The sequence below is a fragment of the Camponotus vicinus genome, unplaced genomic scaffold (genome assembly GCF_025532165.1).
Source record: "Camponotus vicinus isolate PSW18456_S1 unplaced genomic scaffold, iyCamVici1.0 SCAF_3, whole genome shotgun sequence".
Lineage (NCBI taxonomy): Eukaryota > Metazoa > Arthropoda > Insecta > Hymenoptera > Formicidae > Camponotus > Camponotus vicinus.
Window position 1 is genome coordinate 4832547 of NW_028141967.1, and position 22530 is coordinate 4855076.

General features: G+C 40.6%; 1 protein-coding gene across 2 annotated transcripts in view; it reads right to left on the minus strand.

Annotated features, from left to right (window-relative positions):
• Nlg3 (Neuroligin 3) overlaps positions 1 to 22282 on the minus strand; it is a 165814-nt gene extending 143532 nt beyond the window's left edge. Inside the window, exons 1-2 of one of the 2 annotated variants that reach the window (XM_083093247.1) lie at positions 20606 to 22282; positions 19342 to 19934 (exon numbers count right to left, since the gene is read on the minus strand). In XM_083093247.1, the coding sequence (XP_082949373.1) occupies positions 19342 to 19729 (388 nt within the window). In that variant the 5' untranslated portion in view covers positions 19730 to 19934; positions 20606 to 22282. Of the gene's footprint in view, positions 1 to 19341 lie in introns of both variants that reach the window. The other variant, XM_083093246.1, reaches the window with a different exon arrangement.
• Positions 22283 to 22530: the final 248 nt, after the last annotated feature.

Sequence of the window (22530 nt, forward strand, 5' to 3'; positions counted from 1 at the left end):
TGGCTCAAATTAAGAAGGAAGGTCCTATACCATTTTGCGATATTCGCAATAATTAACGAAAAATTAATTAAAGAAGATCGGCCAATCTGCGTGAGTAGAAGCGCGCGGCGACGAGAGTCATCCCATTGTAACCTTATACTAGGCGAATCCAGGCCTCACTCACCACTCGTTCCCCACTCACCGCTTTGTCGCGCGCTTCTACTCACGCAGATTGGCCGACCTTCTTTAATTAATTTTTCGTTAATTATTGCGAATATCGCAAAATAGTATAGGACTTTCCTTCTTAATTTGAGTCAATCTACCTTCACACTTTGGGACTGCGAAAAGTTTTCAGACACCCTGTATAAAGATGTACGACAGAGCTGAAAGAGAGGGTGAGATCCTCTCCTACGAGGGAAGTGCGCCCCGAAGAAATCGTTCAAGTGCCATAATCCGCGGTATTGTGCAACGGGACGAAGTAATCGATACGTCGCGTCCGATCTGCGACGCGGCCTCGATATAGCGCGTGTAGGTTGAGAAGCCGTTTATAGATGATCGATCCGGCGCCGACAAAAGCCGGACAAAAGCCACTTCGCCCGCCGACCCTGGGGAAGGGGTTGCCTGCGAACTCGAGGTCGTTAGATCGGCGACGAATGTGGGGTCCTCGTAATTCGCTCGAGAATGAACGGGTGAATGTCTTTTAAACCTGAAAGATTGTTTAACAATTCGCGGCTATCAAAGCGCGATTCACGGTCATCGAATAATTCCATCATCTCTCGCTTGGGTGAGATTGGAATCTTTCTCTGTTCTATTTAGCCCCGAGGTGGACACTACCCGATTGGCATCTACAAAGAGAGGAAAATCGATCCTAAAGAGGTGAAAAGAGAGATGAAGCAAATTAAGAGGAAGGAAATCTTTATGTTTCATTAAGTATATTTGTAAGAGTCACAGGAATTTCAAGAGGAATTCAAAGAGATTTAAAAAGACTGACTAGGAATTTAAAAACTTGATGGATGAGAAAAAGTGTGACAGTTTAAGATTAACTCTACACGGGTAATTTCTTTTTTACCCTTTAGTCTGACCAATAAACGTACCTCATGCGTTTGGAGACAAACTGTGCTTTGCAGTAGCAGTAAAAAAAAATTCCATAGTAGTTAAATCTCTTCGCCTTTTGACGAAGAGAATAGCATGTGTTACATTTAGTTCACTGTAAATTAAATGGTAATTATCTCGGGACAAAAATATCATCTGCTAATTCGGAAACGTACCTTAAAGTGACGCTGGGATACAAATATTTAGTATGACTGTTTAAAATAAGTTTTAAAAATATAAAGAAAAGAGAGAGAGAAAGAAAGCTAATTATAAAATTTACAGAGAACAGAGAGGAAACCCTTATATTTCAAGAGAGACAAATTGTGGAAAAAAGAGAAGCTTTCGAAAATGAAGATGCTAAAATATTCGGCAATTAACGTAGCTCAATATGTCGGACAGTAGATTAATAGAAATTTAAAAAAAAATTGAAAATTCACATTAAATTAAAACCTCTATAATATCTTAGAAAAGGCTTTCCCTAATAATATCGACGAAGACGAGCTCGAGAATTATCTTTCCTTCGATCATCACGCATTCTCATCTATCAACATTCAATTTCTCCTCCCGATAATCGTCGGCGGAGGATCCTTTCGATAACCTGACAAATGGAGAGACGGAGGTCCTCGCGGCCGCGAGGGGGTGGAGAGGGGGAGGAGAGGGAAAGAGGAGGGCGAGGAAGAAGTCGCCGAGAGAGTGAACATTTTTCTCGCGATGAAGAACGTCCGGAATAATTTTCTGCGGGTTCCCCGAAATAATTTCACCCCGGTCCACTTTGTGTCGTTGCACTTGGTGGTGTCGCGGGTCTGCCGTTGTCGTCGCTGTTTTACACGCTCCCTGAGAACGTTTTAAATCCTCTGCCTCTGGATTTGTCCCCCCCTCCCTTTCCCTTCCCCCCCCCCCCCGCCGCCCTTCTTTCCTGCCGGGAAGAAGGATGGCCTGAGAGCCGCCGGCAAAAAGTTCCGACGCTAAGTGTGTCTGACGTTACCCTCTTGTTTCTCCTTTATTGTGCATAATGCGCAACTTCCCTTCTTCTCTGCTCCTCTGCTTCTCCGTTCCTCGTGCAAGGTCGCGCGGATCCTTGTGTGCACGGACCCGAGGATACCACTCGTATGAACAAAAATCTTTAGGAGGAAAATTAATCATATTTAAGCGCTCATGGGAGAGACGGGTTTTATAAAAGAAAGCAGACTCGTTGGAGCAATTTCAGCTTTATAATTATATTTCGAGGAGCAAGATAATATATTTGAGTGATGAGAAAATATAATAAAAAAAATATACATATATATATATAATTGAAATTAAATGAACAGAATAAAGGGATGACGAGAACTCTTGGAAAAGATAAAAATTAACAAGAGGTTGTGTATATTCCATTATTTTTTTCACATTTAAATCAAATTTTAATTATGTCGTCGCTGAATTGATATCATCTCAAGACTTGATTTTGACGAATCAAATATATATTTATTTTATTTTTTTATTTATTAATTATTTATATTTTTTTATTCTTTCACTATCGTGATTTTTTCTTTTAATAATTTTCTTTTGCCCAATTAATCAATCTCGAAATTAAACCTCAGTTTTCAAAGGAAAAAAAAGAGTCCGACAAGTTACAAAGAAGATCTCTTAAAGATCCCGCTCTCTCGCCTCCAAGAAACGAAAGGACATCGCAAATCTGGAAAACAGGCTCGTTATCGCGCGAGCAAGCGTAATCCACGATTTATACCCTAGAAAAGTTAGGCGATTTGATACACTTCGTCAAGATCCGGCGCGATCTCGATGAAAAATTCATTTAATCCGCGCGAGGCGTACCGGTCGGTTAATCTTGCACGAGGTGAGAAAACAAGGAGAGAGGTCCTGGCACCAGGACTCGGTCACGGTCGTACCCGGCTTTCTGCTTAATGCCGATCCTCCGAGGACTCGGCTCCCTCGCCCCATCAGTTCTCTCTCCCTCTCCCTTGTCCTCCGACAACTGCATCCCCGGATTCTGTCCTTTGTTTTTTACGAGGCCCGCGGGAAAGCGCCACCGACGGACCTTGTTGACCTAGTTGCGTTTTTTTGAATGCTCTCCCAGATGATGTTGAGTTAAATTTAAATACGTCGAGTGTACGCAACGTCTACGTCATTGACGTAGGTTTCTTTCGAAACACACGGGATATTCCCAGAATGCAATTCTTGGGATTTTGGTCTGCCGAGAATCGTTCTCGAGTCGCAAACGCGAGAGTTGCGATTTTCGATTTTGATTTCGCCCACAGGAAGCGCGAATTTACGTATTGTAAGGTATTGTCGAAGGTCTGCGTATTGTTCCCTCGACAACTTGGAGAAAGGCTATTTTGCAGTGCAGCATAATGGAAATCCTGGAATATAGTTCTCCTCTGTTAAGTACCTGCAGGAGCTTTCGCCGAGAGGTGCAACAACCTTCCGTTACGTCAACTAATTTAATCGTCCCCACCATCTTATGCTCTACCTAACATTACTCTTCCTCTCTCTCTCTCTCTCTCTCTTTACTTCGTTGCGATCGCGCAGAGAAAGCTAAATAGGTTCCTGTCTATTATTCATCGTCGTCTCGGAAACGCGTCATCTTACATCACGAAGTTTTCGAATTCATGCACTCCCGATTCCCCTCGAGAGATCCTCGACTAAGATTTCCAGAAATCACTGCAGCTTTTCCCCGGCTCGGCGTTCATTTTTACGCGCAAATTCCCAGGACATCGACATCCTTTAAGTTAAGTTTCTTGATCATAAAAACCGTCAAGGTACACGAACTCTAAAAAAAGTTTGAGGGAAAGAAGAAACACGCTTAATCGTTAAAAAGGAAATAAAAGAAAAAAAATCCGAAAAATTACTCAACTGCTTCTCTTCAGCTTCTATTGTCGCTCGAAGCTCCCTTCGTTCTTATTATACCTTAAAAACGTCGATATTTCGATATTTGGGATGAGCAGAAATATCGGGACGTATTTGTAATTTCGATTAAATTCATCCCCACCCCCTTTTTTCGCTCCATTACTTGTACGCTGCGAAAGCCATGTATGCAGCTTGCTGTCTATTATTCATCGGTCTCTCTCTCTCTCTCTCTCGCGCCTCTCGATATCTTTCCCGACGAGCGATTTCGCATCGCACCCCCTCCCCCTGCTCCTGGTGCTCGTATCCGACGACTGTTTCACGCGAAATAGGAAAATCTGCGAAATAAAGCAATCTCTGCCTCGTCAGCGCTCCGTGACTACGTCCGTGATTGCCGTTTTCAGGAGGACCCGGTAACTCGCGCCGGAATATCGTCCCCCTCATCCACCCCCAAACCCTTCCCGTCGCCGCTTCACGGGGGTTACGCCCCCGATTACCCCGGGTGCCCGACCCTTTCTTTCGCTTCGTCTTCTCCTGGCGCTCCGGGCACAGAATCTCACTTAATCCGCGGCTCGGCACCTCATTCCTAAAGTTCCAAAGACGATTAGAGGGAGCGTGTCTATCGCTCCGCACCCAATTCGCGGGAATGTCACTCCTCCCCGCCCTTATTGTTTCAGCTCTTTAATCGAAAAGTCAACTCGTCCGGAATCCGGAATCCTTTCGTAAAGAGAGACGTCCGTCCCGACGTTTTTTCACCTCTCCCCTAGTTAACCACTCTCTCCTTTCGCATATCGATATTCCCGCTTTTGGTGCTCAAGGAAATAACGTGTCTCGTTGCAGGGAGGACGATAAGATTGTTCTCGTTATCTCGTTAGAGGATGAGACAATGAGAGCGCGAGGCTGATGACCTTTATTACGTCCCTTTTAAGCTGGACACGGCTTTTTCTCTCGCGAAATTAACGAGAAATGGCGACTCGCAGCAACGGGGACATTGTTCCTCTGCAATTCTTAACCGAGAGTACACGTTGCACCCTCGCGTGTGTCGGTAATTATTGCCAAGTCCCTCGCTCTTTTCTCGTACAAAGGCAACCACGGTTATCTCTCCTGACATCGCATCGTTACAACTGCACGCGTTTAGATCAAGGATAAGGATACCAATCTTCCAAAATGTTCGATTACGTGACACGATGCCTCGTTTTCGCCTTTTCCAATTTTTTCTAAATTTCAATTTCGAGAAATCGTCAAATCTGGTTATTGGATTGTCAATTTTTCGCGGGATATGTATTTCTAAATTAATAGAAGAGTTTTACGACGGAGTAGAAGGGGTGACTTTTGGCGACCGAGTCGCACGATGATGAACGAGGACAGAGATCACCATGACGGCCCGACGGACATTTTTAATCCGACAAAAGTTTGTGAATTACGCTTAGTTGGCGCACAAGGGTGGCTAGGCAGAGAGAGAGAGAGAAGGAGAAAAAGAGAGAGAGAGAGAGAGAGGAAAGTAAAAAAGATTATGTTCTCTCTAATGGCTCCTATTCCCTTAGTGCGCTCCACTCATCCGCTTTTTTTCGTCCTCTCCCCCTTTAAGCCGCGAACACTCATTAAAAAAGTCTCCTCCCAAGAGTTCCGGAGAGGGGGGGAGAGGGGGTGAAGACCGAATACAAGAATGAAAATGAGATGAGGGAAGACCGAGAAAAGGGGGAGGGTAGGCGGCGGGGGGGGGAAGGGAATACACAAGGCGGACGAGAGAATTGGAGAGAGAAATTTTTTACCGCCCGCGGCACGAGACCTCCTTCCAGGACCTCCGTCGTTCCTTATTCCACCCTCCCGGCTTTCTACCGTTTTCGTCCTCCCTCGGCCTCCCCTCACTCCGAGGGTAGGGTAGCATGCCTCGCGCACGCTGGGGCTGACGTTTTATACGACCGCGGGGTCGCCCGTACTGAAAATAATTATGCCGGCGTTAAGCGGCGACGCCACCCCCCACAAAAGGACCCGCAAAGGGTAAGATCTTTATATAGGGGGCAGATAAAGTCACCGCGAATATTTTTAGAGCTTTATAATTCAACGGTTGAGTCGCATTTTCACGCGACCACGGACCATCGGGGAATCTTAAAAATGTGCGTTTATTTTTTTTTATTAAAAAAAAAATCGATTATCTCGTTGTCTCGATTTATTTAATTTAGCTTCTTCCAGATAAATTAATTAATATTTATATATTTAATTTATATATATTTTTATATATACTTAAGTATGTATTTAATTACAAATATATTACATATATATTACATATATATATTTATATATATTTAATTATATATTTAATTATTTATTTATCAATTATATTTTGCTTTCTTATGTTAATAATATTAATTGGATATGTGTTTAGTCGCTCAACTTTCATGCGCAAGTGGATACATGGAGAAATAATTTCCCTTTTATTTCGACATGGTCGTTTACGAGGCAAGCGTCGTCGCGACGCGATCAATAGAGACGACCGCCATCTTTCTCGCGATCCTCCGCAAAAATCGGCGACTCGTTTTCCGCACGCCAGGCTGTTAGAGCCGCGGAATGTTGCCGCGTATTAGCATAACAAGATTCTCTCGTGCACGTAATGCGGCGGTGGTTGGGGGCGCAGGTCGACGACGTGGGGGAGGGTGCCGATCCGCACCCCCTTCTCTCCCTTTTCTTCGCTCTCTCTTTCTCTCTTTCTTCTCTCTCGTCCCCCCCCCCCCTGTAGATTTGCATGGCCCATTTAAATGCAATTTCTTTTCCCTCGATCGAAGAATTACGTGAATACGCAATCCGTCCGGCCACAAAGTTCGCGTGTACTTTCCGCCGCGGAATTAAAGGGAGTCGTGTCGAGACCCCCAGAGTCCCCGAGGAGAAGACGACAGTCTGTCGGATCGGTTATACTTCTTTCTGTCGATACACTGACCACGTCTCTCTCTCTCTCTTCATTCTCATTCCCATTTAGCTAAAGATCCGAGGATTCGAGTATCCTAAACTCGGAATTGCTCTGATCCCTTCCACTTCCGAACACAGTTCTTGCTGGAATAAATCCCCATATTTCGAAGACAAATCTTTCCTCTCCCTCGAAAAGAAGTCATAATAAAATCTTTCAATGTGTACTCTTTCTTTTCCAGAAACGGCGGAAAGAATTTTAACCAATAATTTAAGCAACACTTTGAAAAGTTTCCTATAATATAATATCTTGAGGAGCAGTTTGCTGTTTCTAAGTTTGCGACATAAAGAGAAGAGAAGAGAGAAAGAGAGAGAGGGAGATAGAAGGAGCAAATTACATCTCTACACGTGGAATATAATTCCATCTGACTTGGTGGAAGCGAAATACAATATTTGCAATTAATTAGCAGCAGACCTCAAAGTTCCAAAGGTGTTTGTGGTCTACCAGCCATGGTATCGCGACGGCAATTTCATTAATTTTCAATATGATCGACAAACGTTCTCTATTAGATTCCACGTAGATTCGTCGCTCTATGTCGTTCTAGATCAAATAACGGATAAATCGGTTAGCTACAGGTGAGAGATCGTCAAAGTTCGGTGGCCGGGATCGTCGAGATTAGTTTCATACAGGGGATGATATTGTGAGGGAAGTTCAAGTTGAACGGAAATTGTTGTTACTTTCCGACCGATCGCATAATACACCTGCGATATAATGTTACCGGCGGTCGCACGCTTGTGCTACAAGGCTTGTAATAAGCCGTCTATCGCGCGTTCCAACTTTTTTCATCCGCCGTTCAAACTTTTTATGGAAAAGGATTTTAACGAGACCTCTCGTTTCTCGTCAAAATCCTCACGAAAATCCGTCATTTCCATCCCCATCATCAAATTGCTACATATCTATGCTACACCTCCGTTTTCTCTCTCTCCTCCCTCCCCCTCCCCCTCCCTCTCCTGCTGCCATTCGCAAAGATAAAAGTATCTCGAATTCGGAATCGAACTCGGACCAAATTCCCATGGAATTCTTTCCATGGTAGAATTTAAAATTGGATTTCGCCTCTCGACGTTTTCTTATAACACGCAACCAGTGTGCATCTTTCAATTGGAATTTACAGCACTATATTATTACATTTTTATTATGATACCCGTGCGCGTTTCATTTTTCCCGGAACGCTGATTTCTGAAAAAGTTCCGCATGCGCTGTCGCGTATTATCGTTATTAACGAGATTCCGAGTAATAAAAATTAAAAATAAAGTAGAAATACGTTGGAAATGAGAAAAAGCAACTTCCCATAACGTCATTAAAAAGTTATATAACGAAATATTGCATTATTTTGAAGAGAGCTTTCTACATTAAAATTCAAATCAGAGTCCGCTGTTTAATAAATCCAATGATAAATCTCGTAAAAAGAAAAAGAAAAAACAAAAAGTTTGCTCGTCGACAAACGTTCGTTAAAGGGATAGGATTAAGGCGCGGGATGAAAGACATGCGTGCATCCGAAAAATTATGCCCTCGAAAAGGACACGCTTGAAGCCCTCGCCCGGACAAGGACGGACGAGAACGTGACTTACGACGTTTCGCGAGGACAATTCGGAAATTTCGGTTGAATGAGCCGGCGCTCGCGTCGCGATCGGCCGCGTTCGTACTCGAATACGCAATCCGATTGACGGTTTCACGGGAGACAAACTGGGTAAATGAGACACATAATTGATTTCGCCGGCAATTCGCAACTCCGTAATTAAAAAGCTTCCGATAACGCACCAACCGGCGGCCCATTGTCGCGCAATGAAACGTGACTCACGTGCGTCAAGCGTCCAAGTTATGCAACGTTACAGTTCGCAATGAAATTACGCCCGCTGAACGTCATAAGTTGCGAAATTTGCATTTAGCTCCGGCCGCCGAGCTGCAAACTGCGCCACGTTGCGGATAATCGAATCGCGAAATGCCTTTTCATGCCCGCCAAACTATCACCGCTTATTTGCGCGAGCCATCTAAATTATTTTGCCTAGCCATTTAGCGGCCTTACCTCGTTTAATTGCACGGTATTCGCAAATTATCGATTTCTTCTTCTTCTTCTTCTTCTTTTTTTTTTGAAAAAAGGCGCGTTGTAGATTTAAATCAGACTTGATGTTGCTAAGCGAAATTTAATGAGCGATCTGAAGGGAAATAATTCTTATTTTGTTAGATAAAATTTAATTATTGTCCAGTAATTACGCGACTGATCGTTTTGATTAAATTAATTATGTAAATTAGTTTTTCTGCATTAATTTCTTTGAGAAAAATTAATAATCATTTTATTAAAATATTTAAAAGTAAAGACACGATATTATAAAATATATTTTATTAAAATATTTAAAATTAAAGACAATTAAAGACGATATTATAAAATCAATCCATTTTCAAAAATACACTTTCGCGAAATTGATATTATCGCATCTGAAAATATAATTTAACTTTAATATCTTTAATATATGTTAAAGTAGTTGAACTTTGAAAATAAGTATCATAGATTATAAAAGATAATAATTGTAAAATATGCCAGCGGGGTAACTGGAGACTCCTTTATATCCCTTGTTAAAGTTAATGTATTGTATATAAAAAAAGTTTTTAAAATATATGTATAAAATATGTATAAAATATGTATAAAATAAGTCTTTCACTAATTATTATTCTGAAAGTTATAACGCACTTTTAGATAGTTTTTCTGTTCTATAAATTTAACATATATTTATAATTATGTAAACAAAATTATAGAAAAGTTTTAGATGTAATTGTTTAATATTAATTATTACACTATAATATTATTACAAATTAATTAAATATTTATTTAACACAAAAATTATTTCTCTCCAAATTGCTGTCATTTATCACCCTATGCGTCGTGTAAATCAATTCTTTTGGCTTCTGTATTTCGCTTTTTCGCACGATTGCGGATCGCAAATGTATTCAAGCGCGAGGAGAATTAAGACAAGCTCGCCGAGAGAGCTTGATGATATTAAAAATGATCGAATGATGGCTCTTTCACGATTACACGGAGCTGGATTGTCGGTAACCCGACAGGACGATCGAAAGAGGAAAAAGAGAGCTTTAAGGAAGGATTGAAAGCCGTAAAGAATAGTTCACTAGTCGCACTCAGTGACCGGGGCTTCTCTCTCTCTAGCTGCTGAGAAGACTCTCCACGGTCCAATCATCCGACGCAGCCTCCTGATGGAGCTGTCAATTGCAGAATTGTAGGCGAATAGCCCGTAATGGCTTTCCTGTAAATGCGAACACGGGGCTAAAAGCTTAGAGCCTGTATCGAACGGATAAATATTCAAATTGACGCGGGTGGAGGCAGAGTGCATATATAATACATCGCGAAAATTTAGTAAATTTTCCGATTGGAAAAACAGCCGTGTTTTATGATTTTCTAATATACTATTCGCGGATGTATACGAGCTTTCGATAAAATTTCAATATTAATAACAGCGTAATCGATAAGGAACAAGTCAATAAAGAATATTTCTTGTCGGTAAACGGCAATTTTCCGGATTGTTTCAATTGACATTTTTTCGAAGGCGTATTCCTCGGGAAAGAGAAGACCCCGACGTGCAAATGCATTTAATAACTCGCGAAGGGGAAGCCCCGTCTAGACTCGCGAGGGTCGAGTTTAAATGGAGTCGCGCGAGATTCGAGGCGGAAGTCGCCTCCAAAGCACTTTGAGTGATGGAGCCTGGGGAGTAACAATGCGAGGCGATACCTTAATCTCTCGATAATTCCTCGTCGACGTCTTTCCTTCAACTTTACCGTATCGCGCGAGAATTCCTCACGATATCGACAAGGTGACTTTGCGTTGTGTATCGATAATATTTTTTCGATAAGCGATAATTGTCTCGTCTATCAATAAGATAGAATTTAAACTAGTGCTCTCTCTTAAATTGAATCAATATATATAATACATTATTTAATTTAATTTAATATTATTTAAATATTATTTAAATATTTAATATATTATTATTTAATTTAATATAATATTATTTATATTTTATATATATTATTTAAAAAATATATTACATTAATATATTCTAAATATATATATTATTAAAAAAAAACAGAGTGAGAATAGACACTGTTTTTAAGTTTACTTTAACAATAAGTCAGTAAAATTCTATTAAAGAAAAAAAAAACAATTAGTGATGCCATTTTAATAAATGATATTTTAAATTGCTTTTTTTTATATTATAATAGTTTTATAAAGAAATATCTGAGTTTTTGATTAAAAATTTTATTCGTTCTTTTTTGAAAATTTATTAAAAGTAAAAATATGTATGGCATATATACTATTCTGAATTTGAATATTAGTTATTACGTTTTCATTCTAGACGTGTATGGATGTGTAGCCTGCCAGAAAATAATAATTCAAAACAAATTTAAATTTAAAAGGAAAAACCATTGAAAGCTCGCAAATATGTACGATTATTACTGATTTTTCAGTGAAATTTTACCGCTATAATCAATGGGATACGAAATGGAGGAGTAAAGTGTAAATGTTTTCATTAAAGCTCGATAAATACTCACTGAACCGCCATGAAATCTCGTGTCATCACTTTAATCGGTTTCCCATTTTTATTCATTCGGTTTGAGGGAGTATAAAACTCGAATCAATTACAATTAAATTAAATATTCAAATTCAAATTGACTCGACAGTAAATGAGACAATTTAAGAAACTGCACAAGGGACAGAGACAGAGAGAGAGAGAGAGGGTGAAAGGGTGAAACGTGCAAACGTATCAAATGTTTCGTTCTCGCATGTTATTCCGGGGACAGCCGTAACAAAGTTAGAAGTGCGTACTCACACTTTGCGAGTACAAAAGGGGTTAATGACATTGCTGAAGAGCAAACGGAATGCGAACGCCCGGCCTTCAACGGCAAACAACTGCAGTTTTCCCGGGCATTTTCGCGGCTGAATTTTCGTCAACGCGTGCAAACACGCGGAATCGTACGCGCGCAGAAAGAGCCGTTTCGCGGTTGCGCGAAATTCCAACCCTCCCCTCCTTCCCCTATCCTCCTCTCGTCGTCGCTCGTTTTCCGTTCCTCAGTCACGCCCGCCGCAAATTCGATTTACTCGCCTCTCCTCCCTTTGAAATTTCATTTCCCCCGCGTTCCTCCCTTAGCCCGCGACTTTTTATCGCGTCTGATCCTTCCCTCGGTTTCGACGGGAGGGGGGGGGAGGGAGGGGGCAGTGCCCGATGATATTTCGAAATCGTAATTGAAAAAACGGTAGAGCTCGCGCGATCCTCGGCGATTATTGGCGAATTAATTTGATCGTCGCGACTTTTGGCATTCTTCAATTTCTAGCTTCTGGACTCGTTCGTATAACCTTTATTCCACTCGCGCGAAGTTATTGCTCGTCGTGAAGTTGGGTGATTCGTCCTTCTGAAAATGCGCAACTTTGAGGGACGAGGGACTCTACTATATCGCCAAGAGACCCTCGACGTCTCGGATTCGGAGTACCTCGAGGGATACTCTTGGCTGCAATTTGTAACCACCCGATATATATACATATATATCGCGCGCTAAACTATATACACTTCGTTTCGAAGTTTGCGTAGAAGAAGCACCGGAATTAGTTACGGACAAGGATATACCTCCTCGATTACCATTACTAATCCCGCTTAATTTCCATTACTAACCCGGTCTGATTAAGCAGTCTCTGCGAGACTCTTCATTTTCGTCGCTTCCGCCGGATGATCGAGTCACTTTATATCGACTTTTTAACCCCTCGAGTATACCTCGCTGATTAACGTACCGTTAAAGGAAGAAATTCTCAAAATGCTTCTCGACCCATATTCGATATTTCCATTTCGTTTTTCTATCCACGTTTGACATCTCCCTAGACATTTTGAATTTTTCCCTCGTCAGACTTCTTGTACAGGGTGAGGCGTTTAAAATTTTACGAGCTATATTTTTTCTGAAAGTACGAATTGTGGCAAAAAATATTTTAGATAAAAAGTGTTTCGTTTGAAACACTTTTGTTTCGTTGAATTGTTTGGAGGAAAAAGATAGGGATATTAATTTCAACTTGTGTATAGGTTATATAAAGATTCAATCTAGTTTTTTTTAATGAAACCACCTTAATTTTTTTATATAAATCAATTCCTCGAAATATTTGGCGTAAAAAGTTACAAGGGTAGGATGGCCAAAAATTGCATAGTTTAAAGGATATTTTTTAACTTTAATTTGATACAATTGTACATAACCTCTACGAAATACCTCGTAAAATTTTCGTTTCTCGATTACCTTATCTTTTTGTGCACAAAATAATGAGAGGAATCAATCAGTGCAAATAAAATGCATAGTTGTTTTCAACAAAGGTAGGAATTTGCAAAACAAACAGCTACATATTTCCTCTTAAAAACAACGATATTTTTTCCCCAGCATTTTATCCTACCCTGTAGCGCGTCATCATCGCGAAATGTAAAGATAAAAATAAAAATCGACTCGACAGATTGCCGTCGATTCGAATTCAGAATTAATAAAGATTTAATACTGCGGTATTGCGAAATTGAAGATTCATTCTTAAGCAGGTTGTTCGGAATTTAGAGACGGAATTCCGATAGCATAATCGCCGGTCTATAATAACTTTCGAATGGGATGCAATTAAAGTTAATTGCAGTGGCGAAAGTTTCCGCCCGGGGAACCTTTCGAAGCCGGAAATTGTAATTTTAATGAGAGACTTGGCAGAGGCGGCATTCGAGGGACAGAGTCCGGCGGCAATTTGCGAATGATTATTAAATAATAATCCGCGATACACTCTTCGATACACAAAGTTACAAGACCGGACGCGAATCAAATCGCATTTGTGACATATCAAGTTTTTGGCAAGTATTAGCGCGCACATTGTGCAAAATTACACCTGGGAATTGATTCGTTAAATCTATGTTTCGTGTAATGATCAGTGCAGCGTGAAATTAGCGCGGGATTGTAATTAAATTAATAACCGGATTACGCCACGTTGATCCTATAATTATCGTTTACACGCGATAAGGTTTAAAAGCCCAGCTCCAGGATATCGTTGTAATGCGTTCCCCCCCCCCACCCCTCCCCTCCCCCCGATCGTGCGTCGGGGAGGCAGTCTCTAATTAATATTCAATTATCTTTAACATATTGGGAAGATTAGACGTTTATTCTCTCCAGTAACTTCCCTGCATTTTTTTCCTTCCAGTAAAAGAAAAAGTTTTTCAAGTCATGGAAGCGCGAATCTTTTTATTAATTTAAATAAAATTGTATACAGCCTCGTGTTACAATATTACATATCACGTTATAATTAAATTAGAAATTAACTCTATAATAAAATATAATTAAAATTAACTATATAACTTGTACATATGTTTAGAAAAATCTAATAAATTAAACAATTCTCGAATTTCTCGCATTTCAGTTAAACTCTCGAAAGATCGAGTTGTTATCGTCTTAATCTAGTTCAAATCTTATGCTTGTGTCGACTCTTACAATTAATTGTCGAGCTGTCGCGACTTGAAATTTCATGTGCATTGTATCCGTCGAAATTAGTCGTCTCGATACTTGACTCGAAGTAAATCGGAAAACCACACTTTCTATTTCTAATCACATTATTTAATTGTGCCAATCTTTGATGTCATCAGTAATCAATAATTATATCGTGAATTAATTGTAAAATTAATTAAATATATATTTTTATTTTTATTTTAAAATTCTTGTAATATTTTTGTGCTTGACATAAATCGAAAAATCATATTTTATTTCCATTTCTAATCACATTATCTAATCTTGACGACTTTCAACGTCATCACCAACAATTATCGTGAATTAATTAAAATTAAAAAATATTTACTTGAATTTATTTAAAAAAATATAACAAGAATTTATTTTTCTATTAAATATTATACATCTTGAATTTGTTTATTCAACTATTTATTAAATTTTAATTAGCTTCTGTATAATTATGTCTTTTGTAATTTCTGCATTATTAAATCCTACTAAAAGAGATGTAAATTTGTTGTGATTAAAGTAATACAATTAGATAAAATTATATAAAGTAGAAATTACACGAGAAACCCAAATTCTACGCTTATACGCATACAACACAGTTTCGAGTTTTCAAATAAAAATAGAAAAAAATATATAAACGTTTTACATACAAAAATATTAAAAACTGAATATATGCACATAATATTCTATGCAAAATTCGTGTGTTTTTAAAATTGCAAAAATACTAGAACTATTTTCTGCAGTTTTTCATCTGCCATGGAAAATCGTGAAAGAACGATAACGATAACGTTGCGCGATGCAAAAGATCGCTTGATACTTGAAAACGAGAAAACATACGCCGCAGGCTCTCGCCATTCAATATCGAAATAGATTTTATATAAAAGAGAAAGACAGAGAAATGGATGTGGGAAGAAGCGATAACACGCGGGAGGATTGCTCTTCAACCTCCGGTAAATCATTTCCCCGCCATGTTTAATGTAGCTTTTTCAATTGTTCTCGGGGTCACGTATTCACACCATGATTTCCTTCAGCTGCCGATTTACGACCTGAAAGCGTCGTAATATAATCAATACCCGCCTCAATCCGTGCGATTCGCGAATTTTCGATGTCATAATTTTATGATTAGAATTATTACAATAAAGAAATAACGCGGGAAACCAATGTATAGAGTACGAAACTGATGGAATACGCGCGCGAAATCAATGAGGGAAAATAAATTAACACACCGCGTATGATTATTTAATTAATTAATATCGGAAGCGGTGGATTTTGCACAAATCGTCGGCCTACATTTCAAAACTCGCGAAATCTGGATCAACATCGCGGCGCAAATCGGATAACCGGGATCACAACAAAACCTTTTTCGGGATCAGCACGCGGAAAATAATGTAGGAAAATCGCGATGGCGGGACCAACGAGTGGGATGGAGAGGATTGCGCGAATTCCGCGGTCGCAAAGCGATTTATGGGAAACGAACGCGGGCTATAAAATAACACTTCCCATTCAAATCGGCAAATTAATGGTCGCTTTCGTGGATTCTTTGTTTGGGCCGCGCGCGACAATGGCGGCTTTGCTGAATTATTATCCTGAAATGGTACAAAATTTCGGGGAACGACGATTTTCGCAAATTTTCACCCCCCCTCCTCCCCGTTTTCGATACTCGAGACAATTTTCTGAGCGACGCGATAATCACCGGGAGGGATGCGTTTCTTTTTTCGCCTCGGGAAAATTGAAAATTAATCGAATTAATATTATATTTCCGAAGTGTCTGCTTCTCCAGGAATAGCAAAGATTGATCGGCTTGCCTAGGCTTCGAAACTATTATCTAGTTTAGATACTTAAGTCCGCGCGCGGAAAGTTACTCCTCGCGAGCTTTAATCTCTCTAAGCACGAGGTGATTATAAAGTTTCTTATTAAGTTCCCACCATGTAGCACCACTACGCATACTCGAGCCGCCATTGCAATACACGGGTGAAAAACTTTGCCGGTACTTGGGCTATATGTAACCCTCCGCGAGGGAAAGAAAATGCAAAAGTGTCCGACCGTATTATCAGAATATGTTTCCTACTCTCGTAAAAAATGTTATACGACGAAAAAACGAGGAGGGGGGGAATACATTTTTAAACCACTTCCTCTTCCCCCCTCGCCGCGTTTGAATGCTTTAAACATTGTTCTCCACAATAGCGAATTATAAGTTTCCTTTATTTCGTATTCCACGTTATATGCTTCATTTTAACCTACTTTAGGTTTTATCATCTTCATTTTATCTCATTTTACCCTCTCTTTATTTTATTCAAATCATGTCACTTTTTACGCGTAATTTTATTCTAAAAATCGAACCGAATTTTTTTCACCGTTCAAAGAGCGCGCTAATCATTTTCTCGATAACAAGACTGAGACTCGTGCGCGTCGCAAGTTGATATCGACGTATGCATCCTAAATGCTTCGCTTTATACTTATCCGACATTAAAGTGATTCGCGCGAGCTTGACGTATCTCCTACGGGGAATTAATGCACCCGGTTTCCGCTCGCGGGAAATATGACGAGGCGCTTTCGTCGTCAACAAACGTCGATGAAAGGCGGACAAAGAATCGACACGGATTTCTTTGGCTATGCAGAAGAAACGAGAAAAGACGGCGCAACAAAGGAACCCGCCATCTTTCCTCTTTCGAGCTTCTTTTTCATAGATCGCAAGATAATTGGCCGATTTAACGAGTTTTATATTCACGATGCAGGGATTTCGCAAATTATTATTCTTTTTATAAGGAAAGTGCGTATTATTCGTTACGTGGAAATGGCGACTTTTGTATACTCGATAAGCGCACGCAGTTATCGCAAATCATCGATAAAATCGTCATAAAAACATGGTGAAATCCAATAGTTGAAATTTAATCTAAATTTAAATTTCAAATCTAAATTTAATCTGAATTAATAGTGAAAATTTAAATCAAATGTGAAGAGATCTTAGAGAGAGAGGGTTCCCATTTTAAATAAAGGTAAAAGATAAAGATAAATTTATTCACGGGAAATTCTCTTTGATTGCACGTTATAATAATATTACATTTAAAAGAATTAAAAATAATCCAGGGAAAAAGAGAGATAAATAATACACGTAACAAAAATAAAATTGAAAACGAGCAGAAAAAGAGAAAGTGAAAAATAGACTTAAAATATTATAATGATGAATTACTCAGTTTAATGAAACTTAAGATGGTAAATTAATGCGTTCTTAAAAGAATTAATACTAATTGAAATAAAAAAAATCAACCCCAATATTTATTTGCTAACAAACATAAACGATTAATAGGTCTAAAATTTCTAATGAAAAAGCATTTTACAGAGGAAATAAATTATTAACTTTCGCCAAACGCTGTATTATCTCTGCTTTTAGCAGTAAAGAGCCTGGATATGCTGCTTCATGTGAAAGCGTCGTACTCGTCGCGTGTTGCTTGGAATCGCGTCTTAAAATCCAGACTCGCAGAGAGGGAAAATCATTAAATATCGTCCGGATTATCGTTGCCAGAAACGTGCACACAATATCGCGTATTCTACGATAATTGGAGGTGAATTACTTTTTTTTTCGCCGCCGATGCAGCTCGCTAAAGGCGAATGAGATGTAAAATGGGATCGACGGGCATTTGCAACTTGACTCAATATCAAACGCATCGCGTTTGTAGCTATTGTGTTGATTACAAGTTTACAGGCGAAAATAAAAAGAGACCCGCGTCGCGATTTGTACAAGTAAATTGGATATCTGGAAAATAAACTACGCCCAATGCGGGATTATCTGTCCATGGATGGACGATGGCGTTTATCGAATCCATTTCCGCGGAAAATTGTGTACTGATAATAGGACTTTATCCTTCGGATCCTTTTGCGCTCGCTTGATTCCCGTTTGAAATAAAATTAAATCCGCAGCTTGATTACTATTTAGCCGCGTATCAAAGTGCACCGATTCGCTGATGCTTCAAAGCTAATGAGTGAATCCGTGGTTTATTTGTTTCTCATATTTTCACTTTGGAGCAAACGATAATAATAGGATAAACGAATAAAGCCATTCTTATCGAGATTTGACGGAATGTAATTATAGCTTTTCGAATTTGGATTTGAGGTATATTTATAATATTATCGGATACCAAAATTGTAGAGGAAGAAACTTCGTATATAGGGTGTTTCTTGATAAGTGCGAAAAATTTTAGGAGATGATTCTTTGTCGGAAAATAAGGGGGGTTTTTCATATAAATATATACTCCTACATCCTTCCCTGTAAAGTTACATTCCTCCAAAAATGGGGATAAAAATTAGGTTTTTACTTTTTAGGTTTTTAGATTTTTATTATAATTTTGTTTTTGTTCCAATTTTCCCAACATTTACTCTAATTTTATTTTTATTTTAAAATTTAACTTCTCGTAATTCGAAACTTATGCTATCTAGCATCGTGCTGTGCACGATAACGTATTTTATTTTTTTTCTTGAAAATTACTGATTTTATGAAAAAAATTAAAGAAATAAAAAAGTTTCTAAATAAATCAAACTTTTTAATGCATATTTTTAGATGATCATATTCCGACCCATTAAAAAGTTGTAATAAAAAATTGAATAGGGGTTGCTAGTTTCATCCCCTTATAACAATACGGGAGGCTGAAAAAAATATTAATAACTAACCTTTTTACTGGTAGAAAATATCCACCTAATTTCATTTTTTTAACTTGTTCCAAATTTGAGAAAAAAATAAAAACCTATTTTTTACCCCCATTTTTGGAGGAGTGTAATTCCTCAGGGAGGGATGTAGGAGTATATGTTATAAGAAACACCTTGTATATTTAGTATTAAAATATTACTGAGAATATATAGATTTTGCTCCGAAATAATCCCTTAATTAAGCATTCGTACACCTTTCAATTATGTATTTCAACGTCTACTTTCGCTTTGGCAAAGTGAAGGGTGGAAGGGAAGATTACCTTGGACCGGCGCATAAATGTTGAGGTACAGGCAGTCCTCGCTTTGGTTCTTGAGGTAGGGCAGCAGCCTCTTGAGATACTCCGCCCTGCCCTTGGGCATCTTGTCGTTGATCTCGGGCAGCTTCTGGGAGCAGACGGGTCCGAACTTATCGGCGACCTTCACGCCGTGCCAAAGGGCGCCGCTGACGGGGGGCATGAAGCGCAACGAGCCGGTCGGCGGCGAGGCGTAGGGCACCCCGCGAAACACCTCGACGCCCTCGAGGTTCCGATCGAGGGTAACGATCACGCCCGACAGCTCGCCGTACTTAGTCCTGACGATCCTTGAGCTCAGCTCGGCGCCGGCGGTCGCCAGAATCAAGCCGAGCAGCGCCAGGATCGGCGACGTCATCTTGAGACGCGATGATCACCGACGTCTTCGGCGTCACCTCCTTCGCCTCGATCACTTCTTCGCGGCTCTTCCGCCGCCTCTCATACCGCCTTCCCTCCGTCCTCGCGATTGTTCCCTTTCTTAACCGCCACCGGAAGTGCGGACGTACGCGAGCTGGTCCATCTCGCGACCCTCGGCTGCCGATCCACCTCCTAGATGCATCAATCTTCCTTGAGACAAAGAGATGACTGTCAGATCTTGCTGGATATTCGAGGTGATCTTGATAAAAGGTGGAGGTTAATACAAGTTGCTCTTATTTTACGACAGCTTCTTACAATCCTTTGTTTTTGAAATAAATGTCGTGGTCCTGATTGTTTATTTTTCAAAGATTTTAAAACAGAGGTAGACTATTATCGTTAATTAAATCTTCTCGATAAACAATTTATATGCGACGAGATACGATAAATTTTGCATGATCCTTCCAATGTATCTTTTTCATTTAAATCACCCAGAAGAAAGTAGACTGCAATTACGTCCTCAATTATCTACCTTGACGCAATTGATCTAAGGAAGACTGTAAATGATATAGACCGAGAAACATTCTGAGTTATGAATTTCATCTAAAAGAATTACAGAAATTATAATCGCTCTGAATTTTAGATCCTTTTAGTCATACACCTAGTTGGATGTCCTAGAATTATAGAAGAATATTTTGTCGATGCTTAATTTTGGTGAAGCTTAATTATATCCTCATTAGAAACGTTATTGTTGTCTCTTAAACCTAATTATTAGCTTCGTTATCGACTTGCAAGGGTTAATGATCTGAAAATCTTGCTTCGTCGCTTCGCTGAACGATAGAGGCTTCCTACACCATAAAAGAGATCGTTGTAAGTTTACCATTGAATGTCTATACAATCGAAGCTATTTATTACACATTCTGTCACTGAGGTAAGATCGCACTCTTTTTCGATAGATTAACATTTCAATCGTTGAAACTCTCGGTTGGAAACAGGATCCCCTCGCTGAAACTTCTATGAGAAAGTAATATCGTCTTGACGAATTTCTATTTCCGCCCGTCGTCTGCTCAAGTTGAAGGCAAGTTCACGCCTGTCCTTTTTATCGCTCTCTCTTTCTCCTTCTTTCTCACACAAAGACAATCTTGTTTCCGATGGCGTGCTTAATGTATCGAAAAAGATTGAACGCACCGGCTCTAATCGTGCTCAGAAGAAAGCTATATTTCCAATGTTTACAACATTGTTTTGCCCTGGCAAGCAACAGAAGAAAGATACCAGATTATTTCTCACTCGAGATTTTATTGGACGGATCGAAGCTAACGAGAGAGTCGCGTCTCATCGAACTAGTCTCTCTCGATCGAATGGAACATTCGCCGAGATGCAATTTTCCAGCAAACAACCTCTTTGCGAAGCTAATTTGCTGAGGGAAACAATGTTCGCGGCTAAAGAAACCGATGCTTTTCCGGTTTCCCAGTGAAAATATGCGGCGTGTGAAACCGTTATTTACGTTAAAATTCCCTACGTGGTCGATAAAAGTGCTACTGGAAATTCTTCAGCTGCTTTATCCGTTTGATGCTTGAAGGGCGCAAACAGTCGTTGTTGAAATAAAAGGAGCAATAGCTTCGAGAAATGCGTCGCTCTTGTACTCGAGTCTTCCAAGGTATCCCTTCGGTGGAAAATGCAACTCAGCGACGCTATTTCTGCAAAGTCAACAGCTCCAACATTCGATTAGCCTAGTTGAATCAAAATCGCACCGCTGATCAACGGCAAACTTCCCAGATGGACACTCGTAGACAAAAGTTGGGATCATCCGTGTCGTTTACTCCATCAGATTCGCACTTTTCCCGATCGATCACTGAGATGGACGATCCTTCGATCGTCGACACAACACTTGGAGAGTCACGCGCGCGATCATCGTCCCTTCATCACGGCGGACTGAGCACTATTGTCGAGGATTCCTTTCGCACAAAGCTTCCCGCGAGGATCATCCTCCTCTCCCGCCAATCCGTCCGGCGGTATATTTCTTCAAACTTTGTCGAGCCGGAGGGGGAAGGGTAAATCGTTTCCCGATAACGCCGATTTATCGGACGCGCCGAAAGTAATTTCAAGTTTCAAGTCGAACTGCGCGAAACCGGACCGGGGGTTTCCCTCGCTCGCTGGCAAGAGACACACTACCACCCCTTCTCGTGAAGCGACGCACCGAAAAATCCGTCGGGAAAGGTGGTGAGCGAGGTGATCGAGCCCGAGAGCGAAGCGGTGCCACCCCCTCCCCGTCCCCGCGTTTCTTCCCTCGGCGAGCTAACCCTCTTCCCTTCCCTCCATCCCCCTCGGTCGGCCGGTTCGCAAACTACCACCCTTCCTTCTTGGCACGGTTACACCGTTACGTTCGTCGACGACAACCTGGTCGATGCCACCGAATGCGACGGATCTCGCGTGACGGGATCGCGAGAGGGGCGGGCGCGCAGGTAGGTATTATACCGCGAAGGAGAGGGTGAGAGCACCGCTGGGACGCCGCGGTTTGTATCGCGAGGAAAAGCAAGCGACCCGATGTAGCCGACACTTCGACCCCCGACAGACTGGCGTCAGGCGACGACGTTCGCCACCGGCTGCGCATGCGTCGCTCCCTCGAGCACGGGACATGGGCGGAAGTGCGCCCCGGCGTGGTCGATAGGGCAGGAGGAGATCGATCCTCCCTCACCGACCGGCCCGAGTTGTTGGTTCGAGTCCGGGATTGCGAGACGCCGCGGCCTGATGCCGCGATCCCTCTTGTGTTTTCAACTACTCCTCTTCTTTCCGCAGGCTATCCAT